This window comes from Balaenoptera physalus (assembly GCF_965194825.1).
Source record: "Balaenoptera physalus genome assembly, chromosome: 9".
Lineage (NCBI taxonomy): Eukaryota > Metazoa > Chordata > Mammalia > Artiodactyla > Balaenopteridae > Balaenoptera > Balaenoptera physalus.
In genome coordinates, this window is record NC_138888.1 from 94867369 (window position 1) to 94881208 (window position 13840).

Below are 13840 nucleotides of genomic sequence, written 5' to 3' on the forward strand. Positions count from 1 at the left end.
CTCTTGACTCAGTGGCTCGTTGCCTCTTTGAATCTTGGCTCTGATTTTTTTTTTTTTTCCCCAGCCTTGTGATTATGAGCTAATTACTTACATGCTTTGTGCTTGCTTCCTCATCCAACTGGGGATGATAATATACTTACCTCATAAGGTTGTTAGAAGGATTAAGCAAAATAATAAATGTCAAGAATTGAGTGGAGTGCCTAGCACATGCCAGGGGGTCACTAAATGCTGGGTATTACAACCTGCCTTAATAAAGGGATGGTGCAAAGGCACATGGATTAGATAGTATGTATGGAAGAGGCTCTAATTAAAAGGAAAGTATGTCATGAGCCAAGCTCATACTAGCCTTAGAAATTATTTGTAACTTGTCACGTGGAAATAATATCAGTATATTCATTTGGAGTCGGAGATTCCATCCTCACATTTCTATAGTAACTTCTAGCTCTGTTTTTTTGTTTGTTGGTTGTATAATTGGAGTTGCTGTATTTTCTCAGCCCAGTCTCTGGAACTCTCTCCTAGATTTTATCAAGTTGTGAGGTGAGATGCCTCGCCAGCTGTGGCGAGCTACACTTCTTGGTCACGAGCCACTGTGGAAGGGGACAAACCACACATTTTAATGGACCGTGGTCACTCCTCCCAGGAGAGTGCCCTGGCTCTGGAGTCCTTGCAGAGGGGAAGATCACGTCAGGGTAGTTCCAGGACCCGCACCCCATCCTCAATGCAAGTTAGCTATCAACACTTCAGGACCACGAGGTAAAATATAAGAAAGGATATTTTGTTTTTCAAACAATAGACTTAGTTTCAAGAGGTTTGGATCTCTTTTTACAAAATGAATGTTGAGGTCGAGTGTGAGTTTGAAAGAGAAAGAAGGACAAATGCACCCTTTTCCATGCTGGTGGAGTGTCTCGTGTTTCTAGTGTTCCTGAAATGATTAATCATTCATGAAAATGTCTTAGCAAGTCGTTAAAGCTAAAAGGAGTGATGGTTCTGTTCCCCCATCACATCGGGGGTGCTGTCCTTAGGTCACTCTGGAGATTACAGTAACATGGTAAAGACTCAAAGTGCTGAAAATAAATTAAGCACGAGAGTTAAGAACAGGCCATTGTTTATTATTTATTTATTTACATCTTACCATATTCCAGGATTGAAAGAAGATAGAATTTCATCTCTAGGGTTGAGAAATAGAATCATATATTTATAACTAAACTATATTTACTGTATGTATAAAAACAGAACTCCTGGAATAAGAGAAATATTCTGATACTATTTGGGATGCCCAATATCTCGACTTAAAAGTAACATCCTGTCTGCATCTCTCTGCGTGCTCCATACTAGGACTAATGCAGAAAGCTGTAATTAGTTTATATCTCTTAAACTCAGATTATAATAATTTTTAAAAATGCCGCCAACAGAGAGTAATTATTTTAGTGAAGGAACTAAAAGCTAAGTGTAAAGATGCTCATTTTTAAAGTGCTATTAAGGTTGATATGTTTATAAATTTGCTACTCATTTTAAGTAAATCATGAATAATTTAGGTTCCCCAAATCCTCCTTTGGAATTTTAAGGTATTCACTGGGGAAGTTTAAAAATTCAGTAAAGTAATTTGGGATGACTGAATTTCTACTTTATGAATGATATTATATGTGGCAAGCCCTCCTGTTCAGTAAAAAACAATGATTATGGCAGTGGTTCTTCTTATTTTTTATTTTTTAATTTTTATTGGAGTATAGTTGCTTTACAATGTTGTGTTAGTTTCTGCTGTAGAGCAAAATGAATCAGTTATACATATACATGGCAGTGGTTCTTAAACATTGGTGGAGGGCTTGATCCAACACAGATTTCTGGGCTCTACCCCAGCCTTTCTGATTCTAAAGTCGGTGTGGTGTGGGACCCTAGAACATGTATTTCTAACAGCTTCCTAAGAGTTGCTGATGTTGATGGCCTGGGGCCCACATTTGAGAACCACTGCTTTACATCAGAGACAATTGAGGTTAATGTTATCACTAAATCTGGATGCTCAAATGGATTGGCTATGGAACACTTAACAACTACGGACTAAAATACAACAGAAGTTCACCAACCAGTTAAGCAGCTACAAGAGAAATTAGATTAAAATATCAAAAGAAAATATTACAAACTCAGAATGTACACCTATGAATTAGAAAATGGAGTTTGATGTCTTGAATGTTAGATTCATATTTTCTTTTTACAAGCTTTACTTCCTATTAGTAGTTGATTCTTAAAACAACTTAGAGCACTTTCATATTAAATGAAAGACAAAGAGGCCAACGTCATTTCCTATGTGTCGGTCATATTCTATAATATTTAGACAATTCTTAAAAGAGTAGCCCATTCTTTGGCCAGATAAATTTAGTGCTGTCCAATTCTATAAATAATTTTACGAGAATAAATTGACTTTCAAAAATAATAAAAATCCTATATCTTTTTTTTTCAATATTAGGTAAATATCATCACCCTAATAATCTCCTTCAGCAAATACAAACTGATTTTTTATTTGGTTGTTATATTGACTGTTTAAAGAAATTTCTGTTTTATAAACATGATAAAAGATAAAGTTTAGTATGCTTATTTTTCATATGTACAAATAATGCATTTGCACAAAGTTGGTGCTTAATAGTTGATGAATAAATGAAACCACATTATCACAAACCAGAGCCATCAGTTATTTTAAAAAAATCTACAAATGTACATAAAAATATGGAAACATGAAAGGCTTTTTTGCTTGCCTCTTTAGGAATATCCTGCCCTTATTTATAGGATGACAACAGACATGATTAATCAGTACAACAGGTTGTGAAGGAATTGCATCTATTTATAGATCCAAGAACAAAATAATCAGATTTATTTCCTCCCACCACTGGGCTGAGCACTGCACCCTGACAGTCCACCTACCCCACCTTTAGAGAGAGCTTTGCACTTTTTAGAACATTATTGTCGGAAGATGCTCTATAACATATCTAAAGAGTCTCGACTATGGTAAAATGCTACAATCCAGAAAAGGACAGCTGCTCAGCATGGGTTGAAGAATCCAAAATAAGCTAATAATGAACCGCCACGCTATAAGAGTTGTAGTTGAGGGCTTATAAAGCTTCGATGACAATCGCAAAGAAGTGGTATTTGTGAAAGTTTCATGAAGTGCCAGGACAGCTGATTAGGAGAGTCGACTGCAAAGACAGAATTCCTGGGGGTGAAACCCAAGTCTTCCCTTCCTGGTTTGCCTGAGTTCCTCATCTCTAAAACGGAGGTAACAATGTTACCTATCACATAGGGTTGTTGGGGGAATCGAATGAGTAAATAAATGTAAAATGCTTAGATCAGTGCATCTATTTATTACATATATATGTATATTACATATAATGAATACTATATGAGTGTAAGCACTTAACATTTTTATTATTTCCTCCATTTTTAGGAGTGTTCTATGGTCCTCATTATTTCCCATCCTATCCTATATCCAATTTCATTGCTGCCTAAATGCTAACATCTCCATTATCATTATCCCTCAAGTCTTAATTGCTGCACCATTCTTAGATATTGTTAATTCTAGCTTAAATCATTCATTCATTCATCTCTATCTTTCACCATTTTACTGAAACACAGAGATACAAATGCAGGCAATTTAGACCTCAATACTATTGGGTTCACCAAGAAGTTAGTTGGGCCAACTTTTCAGCCAGCCCAATACATACACTTCACAGTTAACAGTGTTATAGACCTAAACACAGGATAATGAAGGGTTAGGTATTGTAGAAATGACTGAAGTTAAGTGTTTACATAAACATAATACCAAATAGAAATAAAATGTATCTCCATATTGTACATTAATGATGACCCCAACATCTTGTCTCTTCTTCTGTAAAAAATACATTTTCTAGGCTAATTTTCAGACCATGAAGCTTTGAAGATTACTGGAATTATTCTTAGGGTCACTACATTGTCTGACTGCAGTGGAAAAAGGGCCACTGCTGTTGCTTGTATATTCATCCACCTTGTCTAATCATTACGGAAGAGAGATGATGGGGTGATGTTGTGGGTAGTGAATTTGTACAAATCTTCAGAGGTGTTCCCAGGAATCAAATAATAGAAAAAATTCCTTCTAATTCAGGATCGGGAATATCCTTCGTGTGTTCAACTAGGAAGTGCGGTGGAGCAAATTATCTGCCCCAACTCTTTAGCCTCTCGTGTATCCATACCCTTTGACATGTAACTTTGCAAGTCTTCCCACTCAAGGTGGAGGGTACTTCCCTGTCCCTTTGAAGTACTCGGCCCAGGCATGTGGGCAGGAGTAAAACAGTGTGTGATTTCTCAGCCTAGCCCTTTTGCTCTTGCCCAGGGTAAGCACATGTGGAAGAGAACAAAGCCCAATCTATAAAGAGGAACCTTGCCCAGTGGGAGCTGCCAACGGAGGAGAGTTTTCCAGCAGAGCCCAGGTGAACTGACCCTCAGACATCTGAGAAAGAAACACTTATTGCTGTATACCACTAAGATTTTGTGGTTCTTTGTTACATAACAATAGCTGACTGATACATTTTGTTTCAGTATTATAAAAAAGGCTTTATCTTTTCTAGTGACAGAAAGCTAGAAATAACTCCACTAATGTGTGTCAGATAATGATATGATTTTATATAAGTTGCTTTTTAATACCAATGACATTCAGGAATGGTAATTAACTTATAAACAATATCACATACAATTAATAAAGCAAATTTGTATTTGTTGTGCCCTAAATTGCACTATAGGAAAGTAAATAATGTGTTCTCATTAAATTAGTTGGTTATGATTTTAATAATTGAATGAAAGTCAATGAAATTGTGTGACTGGAAAATTCAACCATTACGTTCATAAGTATAAATATACTTTTAATAAATATAAAGTATATTTCTAGACAGATGTTAGACTTAATTACACATAACAACTACATTTTAACAACAGGAATATTTTATATAATCAATAGAATCAAAAACAATTTGTTGAAAAACAAACACAGAACATTTTTAACAACTAATTAGTACTTTCAAAAGGACTTGACAAATACGTTGATTATATGAAATTAAAGGCCAGTAGGTTTACAAATGTTAAAAACTTTTCTCCTTCTACATGAGTCCCCTCTGAGACAATAGAAAATTATATAAGTGAAACTAAGAAAGAAAAGTTAAAAAAAATCTCATTTATAACCACTTATTTTAAATGCTATGTTGATAAAGTAACAAAACATAAGATCTCTTGTTACCTTTTAGCATCTATTACATGAAAATCTTTTAAAATGTAATTTTTTAATAAAAGACAATTAATGGTCCATTTTAGAGAATAACAGAGCTAGACTCTATTGAGTAACATATTGTAAGATATCGTTCCATAAGAATAAGGAGGGCATTCTCAACTGAAACTGGCTGATTTTAGTATAGAAATATGACTCATAATCTTTTACACACAATTTAAGACTATTAAATTGAATTGATTATATTTAGAGATGCATTTAAAATGCTCATTTAAAAATATTCTTGAAAATCTGTTAAGCACAAGATCTTCATATATTCAACTTTAGTATGCTTCTGATATTTGGTAAATTGCTAAGGAAGTGAGTTATTTTCAACAGTTCCTATCTCTACTGAGTTCAAGAGAGTGCCCAGTCTCCATAAATAAAAAGTAAATAAAGGAAATGCATCAGAGAGTTGCAAAATAGTTTCATCATGCTTCTGAAGAAATTTCTTGATTTCTTGGTCCTCATGCCCTATTCTTGAAGCGTTGCCTTCTTCGGTTTCCTTCCGAAGAAGTTGTTCCAGAACCCAGAACACAGAGAAAATATTTTCATAGCGTGTCACGTCGTAACTGGCTTGCACCTACAGATAAACAACAAACGAATGAGAACCTACTGTATAGCACAGGGAACTCTACTCAGTGCTCTGCAGTGACCTAAATGAGAAGGAAGGAAATCCAAAAAAGAGGGGATATATGTATATGTATAGCTGATTCACTTTGCTTTACAGTATAAACTAACAAACACAATGTCGCACAATATTGTAAAGCAACTGTACTCCAATTAAAAAAAAAAAAAAAAAAACTCCTTTAAAAAAATACTGGTTGTAGCTCAGATCAGCAAAAGCCAAATAAAGAGATCAAATTTTTGAACAAAAAGTAAAATACTTATTTAACACCTTCTATCTTCCCGTTCCTTTGATTGATTGGAGTGGGGGGAGAGAGAACAAAAGAGAACAGTTCCTCTTCCAATCTTGGTGAGTGACTTTTTCTCCTTTTGGTTTACAAAGTTCTGAATCCTTTGTCTACGGTGCTGCTATAATTCGTTACTGAGATGAATCTGTGAATACTCGGCAGAGAGTCTAACACACAACAAATCTTGTGTGTTGAACTCAACGTTTCACCAAAGACTTCCAATGCCTGATACTCCTGTCAATGATAACAAAAGGATCTTTGGTGGTAGGATTTTAGGAACATGTTTCGAAGTATAACTCAGTCCTAAAGCAGTTAGGGTTATGACCTGTAAGCGACTAGATGTGATCTCATCCTGAGACTACACAAATTGAGGAGGAGGAAGATTAGATTGTGTGGAATCAGATACACGGTCATGAGAAAAAATGTAGATGTTTCTTGTAGAAATTATTTGGCCTAGATGGCTGAAAGTGAGATAAATCAAAGGAAGGCCTAAAAAGTGCACAATGGAAAGCAGAACATGAGGGGATACAGGAAGCATGTAAAGATATAAACTGGCTTTATCATTTGCTTATTAAGAAATATGTTGGAAACATTCCAACAAATTTATCCACTGTAATAACACATAAATGAAGAAACATTCTTTTAGAGCCCAGAGGAATTATCTTCAACAAGGTTGCCTGATAAAAGAATCAATCAAACATATACAGATAACTGATACTTTCTTTTTCTTGACTGAGGTATAATTGACATCACATTATATTAGTTTCATGTGTACAATGTAATGATTCAATATTTGTATATGCTGCAAAATGACCACCACAATAAGTCCATTTAAAATCCATCAGCCTACATAGTTACAAAATTTTTTTCTTGTGATATTTTAAGATGGACTCTCCTAGCCACTTTCAAACATGCAATACAGTATTATTAACTATAGTCACCATGTTGTACATTACATCCCCATGACTTATTAATTTTATAATGAAATCTGCACCTTGTGACTCCCTTCACCCATTTTGCCCCCTACCCTCACCTCAGGCAACCCCCAATCTGTTTTCCATATCCAGGAGCTCAGTTGTTTGTTTTTTGGTTTCACATATAAGAGAGATCACAAAGTGATTATCTTTTACTATTTCACTTACCTCACTTAGCATAACACCTCAAGGTCTGTCCATGTGTTGCAAATGGAATGACTCCATTCTTTTTTACAGCTGAATAACAGTCCATTTTACATACATATATATATGTGTGTGTGTATATATATGTATATGTGCATGTGTATATATACCCCACCTTTTCTCTATTCATCCATCGACGACATTTAGGTTGTTTCCATGTCTTGGCTATTTGGCTGTTATAAATAATGCTGCAATGGACACAGGGGTGCATATATCTTTTCTAATTAGTGTTTCAAATTAGTTAACACTAATACTCAGAAGTGGAATTGTTGGATCATACAGTAGTTCTATTTTTAATTTTTTGAGGGATCTCCTTCCATACTGTTTTCCATAGTGGCTGCACCAGTTTTCATTCCCACCAGCAGGTGCACAAGGGTTCGTTCCCTTTTTCTCTACATCTTCACCATCATTTGTTAGTTCTTGTCTTTTTGATAATAACCATCCTAACAACAGGTGTAAGGTGATATCTCATTGTGGTTTTAATTTGCATTTTCCCTGATGACTAGTGATGTTGGGAATCTTTTCATGTACCTATTGGCCATGTGTACATCTTCTTTGGAAAATGTCTATTCAGCTCCTCTGCCCATTTTTTAATTGGATGGTTTTTTGCTATTGAGATATATGAGTTCTTTATGTATTTTGGATATTAACCTCTTAACAGGTATATGATTTGCTAACATTTTCTCCCATTCAGTAGGTTGCCTTTTCATTTTGTTGACTTTCTTTGCTTTGCGGAAGCTTTTTAAAAGTTTGAAGTAGCCCCAGGTTGATTTTTGCTTTTGGTGTCAATCCAAAAAATAATTGCCAAGACCAATGTCAAGACACTCACTGCCTGTTTCTTCCAGGAGTTTTTTTAAAAAATATATTTACTGCTTGTTATCTATACCCCTCTTTTTTTAAAAATTTTTTAAATTTTTTATTTATTTATTTATGGCTGTGTTGGGTCTTCGTTTCTGTGCGAGGGCTTCCTCTAGCTGCGGCAAGCGGGGGCCACTCCTCATCGCGGTGCGCGGGCCTCTCACTATCGCGGCCTCTCTTGTTGCGGAGCACAGGCTCCAGACGCGCAGGCTCAGTAGTTGTGGCTCACGGGCCTAGTCGCTACGCGGCATGCGGGACCCTCCCAGACCAGGGCTCGAACCCGTGTCCCCTTCATTGGCAGGCAGATTCTCAACCACTGTGCCACCAGGGAAGCCCCTCTTCCAGCAGTTTTATGGGCATAAAGCAGGCAGAGTATGTCTTGGTCCCTTTCCATTTGCTTGGAGAATCTCACTTTGGGCATGTTTAGCTCTGCTTCCAGGTGAGCTGGGGTTCCCTGTAGTGTCCCATTTCTCTACATTGTTTGGGACTTTGCTTTTACCAGAATTTATCTGTCTTGGGTTCCACCTTTATCCCAAATGCCTATTCTCATAATATGAATTGGATAAACTCTTTTGCTCCAAGGTATTTACATCTCATAGAACATCAACTTGAAACTAACTCCTCCATTTAGAAACAGTACACATTTAACTTACACCCCTTAGCAGCCCTCCCGCTCAACGTGACTCAGATGGCATGTCTGTGGGGGAGGTCTTTCCTGTAGTTCCCAAATTTTATCACACTGGCAGCTGCCTGCTCTGCCTAATCATATGTTCAGACACTTTCCGAAATAGTGCATAAGCTGAATAAAAACTAAAATAAATGGAATTAAGATGACAGCTGATACCCTTCTACTATATTTTGGTGTAATTTTTACATTCTCACTGTCAAATTAGACTGAACCACACCAGCGCTGGAAAATCCCCAACACAGATGAAACGTACTCACCTGGAAAATGCCCACGTGTTTTGCCTGAACACCTACCAGGAAGACTGAATGAAGCCCAGTACACAAGCATGACGGCTCTGCACATCCAATGGAAGGCTATCAGTTTGTCTCTCTAACTGGGTCTTTCTCTGTCTGGGTCTTTCTGAACTGAAGGACCCCTTAGAGGCAGCTTCAGTCGTCCTATCACTACTTCTTATACCTAATCCCATTTTATACAGCAGGGGACCTTCAGAAGAGGAAATACTTTCCTGGTAGGAAAATCACCATGTATTTTTGTAGGTCACTTTTAGAATTAAATGTTTCTTATGATTATTTTTCTATTTCTGAGTTGGGCTTGAGAAAGTCAAAGTATCCAAATATTTATTTAAATAGTAAAAAAAAAAAAATAATATTTCTTTACATGCTGCAAAATTTTACTTCAAAACTTAGATTATGAAATTAAGGCTATAGACAAATGGTGCCAGTTTCCTAATTGTTGTTTCAGTTGAAATTCAGTCAAGGTTAACTTGATATTTTTATAAAGACTTATTATCCTTGAAGCAGACATATCTACTTGCTTACTCCATACCCATTTCTCCCTCATTTTTCATCAGCAGAACCCCAGTTTTGTTCAGAATGACAACGGATCAACAAAAAATGTATATTTTCCAGTCTCTCTTAAGGCTAATTCTGGTCAAAGAAATGGAAATACAAGTAACTGGGTGGGGCTTCTGGGAAAGTGCTGTAATAGCAGGCAAAATCTGGTGGAATGCACTTTTGCCTTCTCTCTCTCTTCACCATTGGTCCTGCTTGGAAATACAGATGTAATGCTTGGAGGTCCAGCAGCCTTGTTGTGAGCCTGAGGATGAAGGCTGCCCATGGATAAGTAGAAAGGGCCAGATTCAGGATGGCATTGTGCAGCTCAATATACCCACGCAGCATGGCTGTACCTTCCTGCACTGTGCTGGGGCTCCCTTCTTCCATTTTGGTCTTTTAAAATCGGAAGCTTGAGACTTAATCTAGGCAGGAAGGAAACTCTTAAGTTTCCTTTGTCTTGAAAAGGTGCTGCTTGCTGCTGTCTCTGACACAGAAAGGACAGAGATAGCTAAAGGGACAAAAACAGTCACACTCCTTGGCAGCTGATCATGTAGCAAAAGGTACTGTACACTTAAGGTGTGGCTTGCAGTTTGGATGCTTATATTTAATGCTGAAAAATATGAAAATGTAAATAGTTCACTAAATTCAACACTCTGACAATTTAAGTGTGCTAACCAAGGGCATGCAGAAGTGCAGTGACTCTTTCAGAAATAAGCATGCTGCTATGGAAAGGGTAAAAACACAACACGACATTTTTCTTATTGCTCCAAATGTAAGAGATGAAGGAGAAAACTGGATCATTAAAGGGCAGAAAACCAAGTCAAAGAGTATAGGTACGTGGCCTAAATGTTAAATTTAATGTTCAGACTGTAATATGCCATTGGCTCAGTATCCCACATGCCAGATTTTATTAGACAGAAGCAATAAGTAAGATACAATTAAAACAAGCAGTTTGTAAAAGAATGAATTCAACACAATACTTTAAAGGAAAAGGTCAGTTGTCTACATGATAATTAAGTGAAAAACTTACCCCTAAGTTTTAATAACTTAGCCTTTTTTATCTACTAGAAGGCAGTAGATTTCAGTCAAGGAGCTGAGGAGGATGAAAGTTAACTCTCTAGCAGCTGTTTACTAAGCAGCTTGCAGCTTCTGAAGCACACGAGAAGGTACTGAAAGAGCCCAGTGCAATACTGCACGTGGCCACGCTAGCAACAGTGCCTGAGAACAGGGTAGGAGAACCGCATGCATATTATACATCATCCATATAACATATAAATCACACGCACGCACACACACAATCGATGAACTTATGGTTGCAATAGAACCCTGGCAACCTGGGTGCCGAACCCATACCGAGGGAGTAAAGGGCAAAAGGCTGATCAGAGCAGAGTGTAGTTAGCTAATTAGGGAAGACTTCCTAGAGAAGAATTGTGAGCCAAGGCCCAAAGGGAGTGAGGGGTAGAGACTGGTGAATCACCTTTTGACCAAAGTGTCAGGTCAAAAAGAATAAAAAGGATTCAATGGATATTAATCCATTTTGCTTTAACAGATAATGGTATATAGTTATCTGCCTAAAATGTTGCATCCTAGAGACGGGTTCTAAGGGGCTTATGTCTAATTTGGAGGTAACTTAGATGAAAAGTTCTAAACTATTAAAATTACTAGCATTTAGGATCTTGATATTTTGCCATGTTTCCAGTGGGAAGTAGTTTAATCTTTCAGTATAAATCTGAAAGATTTATACATAAAAATATCAATGAAAGCAATAGACATAACAGAATTTTTAAAAAAATCTGTCATAATTAGCCTTGTTTAAAGATGATGGTTTTCTCATTAACCAATTTTACCTACTTTTCTCAAATCTGTTTTTTGAGGCTGAATATTAAAAACACAGCACAGGATCACAAATTTTCAAATAAGTATTATCATCTATTATCATTTATCATCATCATCATCATTGTTATGTTTTTACCCAAAGTGAAAAAGATATCATCCCTATCCCTAAGGTACTTTGAACCTAGAGGAAAGCTACTGGTATTATTCAAGTACTGTACTGTGGTCAACTGTTGGGGGCGTTTCACCTTCACTGTGAACTGTTCCTGTAGAGATGTGTGAGCACCTGATGACGCACCTTCATCTACTTTCCTCTGCCAAGAAAATCCCTCATGAATAGCAGTCATCCAGCAGCAATTCCTTTTTGCATAGAAGGGTGGTAACAAGGAACCTAAATGTGAGACGATTATTTTAAAGTCTTTCTGATATTAGAAGGCCCTGAAGTAGGCGTGGGTGTGGGTTAAACACGGCGTCTTATAGGAAATAGAAAGAGGTCCAGGTATTTGACTAGTGTGAGATGCATCAACTTGTTCATCTGTTCTAGTGGTAGGTTGGTAAAAATGACCTTCTAAGCAGTATGCCCTTTTGGTGACTAACTCAATAACACCACAGATTAAACCCCAAGTGCTTTAAATTTTATATTTGCACATTTCTCTGGGGAAGTCTCCTGCGGTTTGACTCCTATTCATCCCTTTCTTGGTCATCAGAAGAGCAGATTGTTGGACATAATAATAAGATAGATCCCACATCAATTTTAATTCTCAAATCTCTTCATGTAAAGAGCAGAGAGTTCCCGATACAGGGACAAAGCATTTCTTTGTTCTGTGAGATCCCCTGAGTCAACCTGAAGTAGCTTTACCCTGCATCCCCACTGCTTTCTTAGGGTCTGCGCCCTTAATTACGGGGCCATCAACCCCACTCGGAGAAACTTTTTCACTATTTTATACCACAATATTAAACTTAGTCTCAGGCTGGAAATGCCTTTCAAGCATTTTGAGAAGCAAACAGATCATTTATTTGTCTGGACTTCCACCACAGTAGTTCCTGATAAAGTAGTACAAACCGGATGCCTTTGTTATTATTATGAGAGTCTATTAAGTGAAAGAACAGGGCTCACAGACTGGAATAAAAGTAGCTGAATTCATTAAGGATGAATTTAGCTGCGAATACTTAGCACTTTATGACGTTATGTTTCTGCCTGCCTCACGCGCTTCCTCTCTTGCTCCAGTCCTGTTACAAGCACTGACTGGGTACCTTCAAATGTCAGACCCCACGGTGAGTGCTCAGAACGCAGAGGTGAATAGGACAGGACCCCTACCTGTAGGAGAGCTCCTCGTGTGCCTAGGGAGACAAAGAAGTAGAAAATAATGGCAGTGCAGAGCGCGTGCATGCTGTAAGGGCTACAGAGGAACTCTAAAGATAGTTGAGTCACATGTGTGAGAAGACACTGAAGGGCAGGAAATGAGGTGGTCATGAAGGACCACCCTGTGGCTCACCTCCGCCTGGATGCGATGGCAGGATTCTTTTGGAGAGATGACTTGAAAGTTATTGTCAGCATAGGACAACACCTGTTTGGCTTCTACCACAGGGCTCTCAGTCTCTGGTCGGTCAGTGTGCACTGAGGCAAGGCAGCAGCAGAGAGCTTAAAGGGGGAGTTGGGGGGCGTCAGCATTCTCTGCAACAGCCCTCACGGCACAGAGCCTCCTCTCAGCCTTCTTTAAGGCAGTGGAACCAGACCCATCTGACTGGTGCATGCAGTCAAAGGCCAAGTCAGGTCTATATGCTAAGAAAATCTTAAAGACAGTGTTTGGTTCCATGAGGTCTGTAGTCACTTACATGCCTGACACTTATCTTCCCGAAGGAAGGCACGGACGACAAGAGAAATGACGAAAGTATAATTCTTGGGAGAGAATGCACTGCTTCACTAAGTTAAGCCACCCCCGCCATGCAGTTCAGACACCGCGTGAGTAGAAGAAATCAGAGCTGGTGAAATGTCTGATGTATATTAGAAACAGAGATCCAGATGGCCATTATTCATGGCAAACACGTGTCCAAATAGCCAGTGGGGATAAAATCAACAAGAAACTTTCTTCTTTAGGACTCAAATAAAGACTATCCAAGGCAGCATCAAAACCTGCCCGACCAGGCAGAAGGCAGGAACCAGATTTGCTGGAGTAGGATCGATGGCCACCCAGACTGAAAAAGAATCTCCTAGAGGCTGCTTAGCTAAGCTTTGATAAGTGTGCCAAAGTAAGCAA

At 37.9% G+C, this 13840-nt stretch overlaps 2 protein-coding genes across 4 annotated transcripts in view; one reads left to right on the top strand and one right to left on the bottom strand.

The window, feature by feature from the left end:
- The window catches only part of LOC309666647 (uncharacterized protein), a 613160-nt gene extending 609534 nt beyond the window's left edge, over positions 1–3626 (top strand). The window contains exon 8 of the transcript XR_014267188.1: positions 520–3626. The gene's annotated coding sequence lies outside the window, so the exon portion shown is untranslated. The remainder of the gene's footprint in view (positions 1–519) is intronic.
- The window catches only part of MEI4 (meiotic double-stranded break formation protein 4), a 255740-nt gene that overhangs the window by 8526 nt on the left and 233374 nt on the right, over positions 1–13840 (bottom strand). For 2 of the 3 annotated variants that reach the window (XM_082474218.1, XM_082474216.1), the window contains one exon: positions 3638–5861. The exons of the other annotated variant lie outside the window; for it this stretch is intronic. In XM_082474218.1, the coding sequence (XP_082330344.1) occupies positions 5592–5861 (270 nt within the window). In that variant the 3' untranslated portion in view covers positions 3638–5591. Of the gene's footprint in view, positions 1–3637; positions 5862–13840 lie in introns of those variants that run through there. 3 annotated transcript variants of the gene reach the window in all.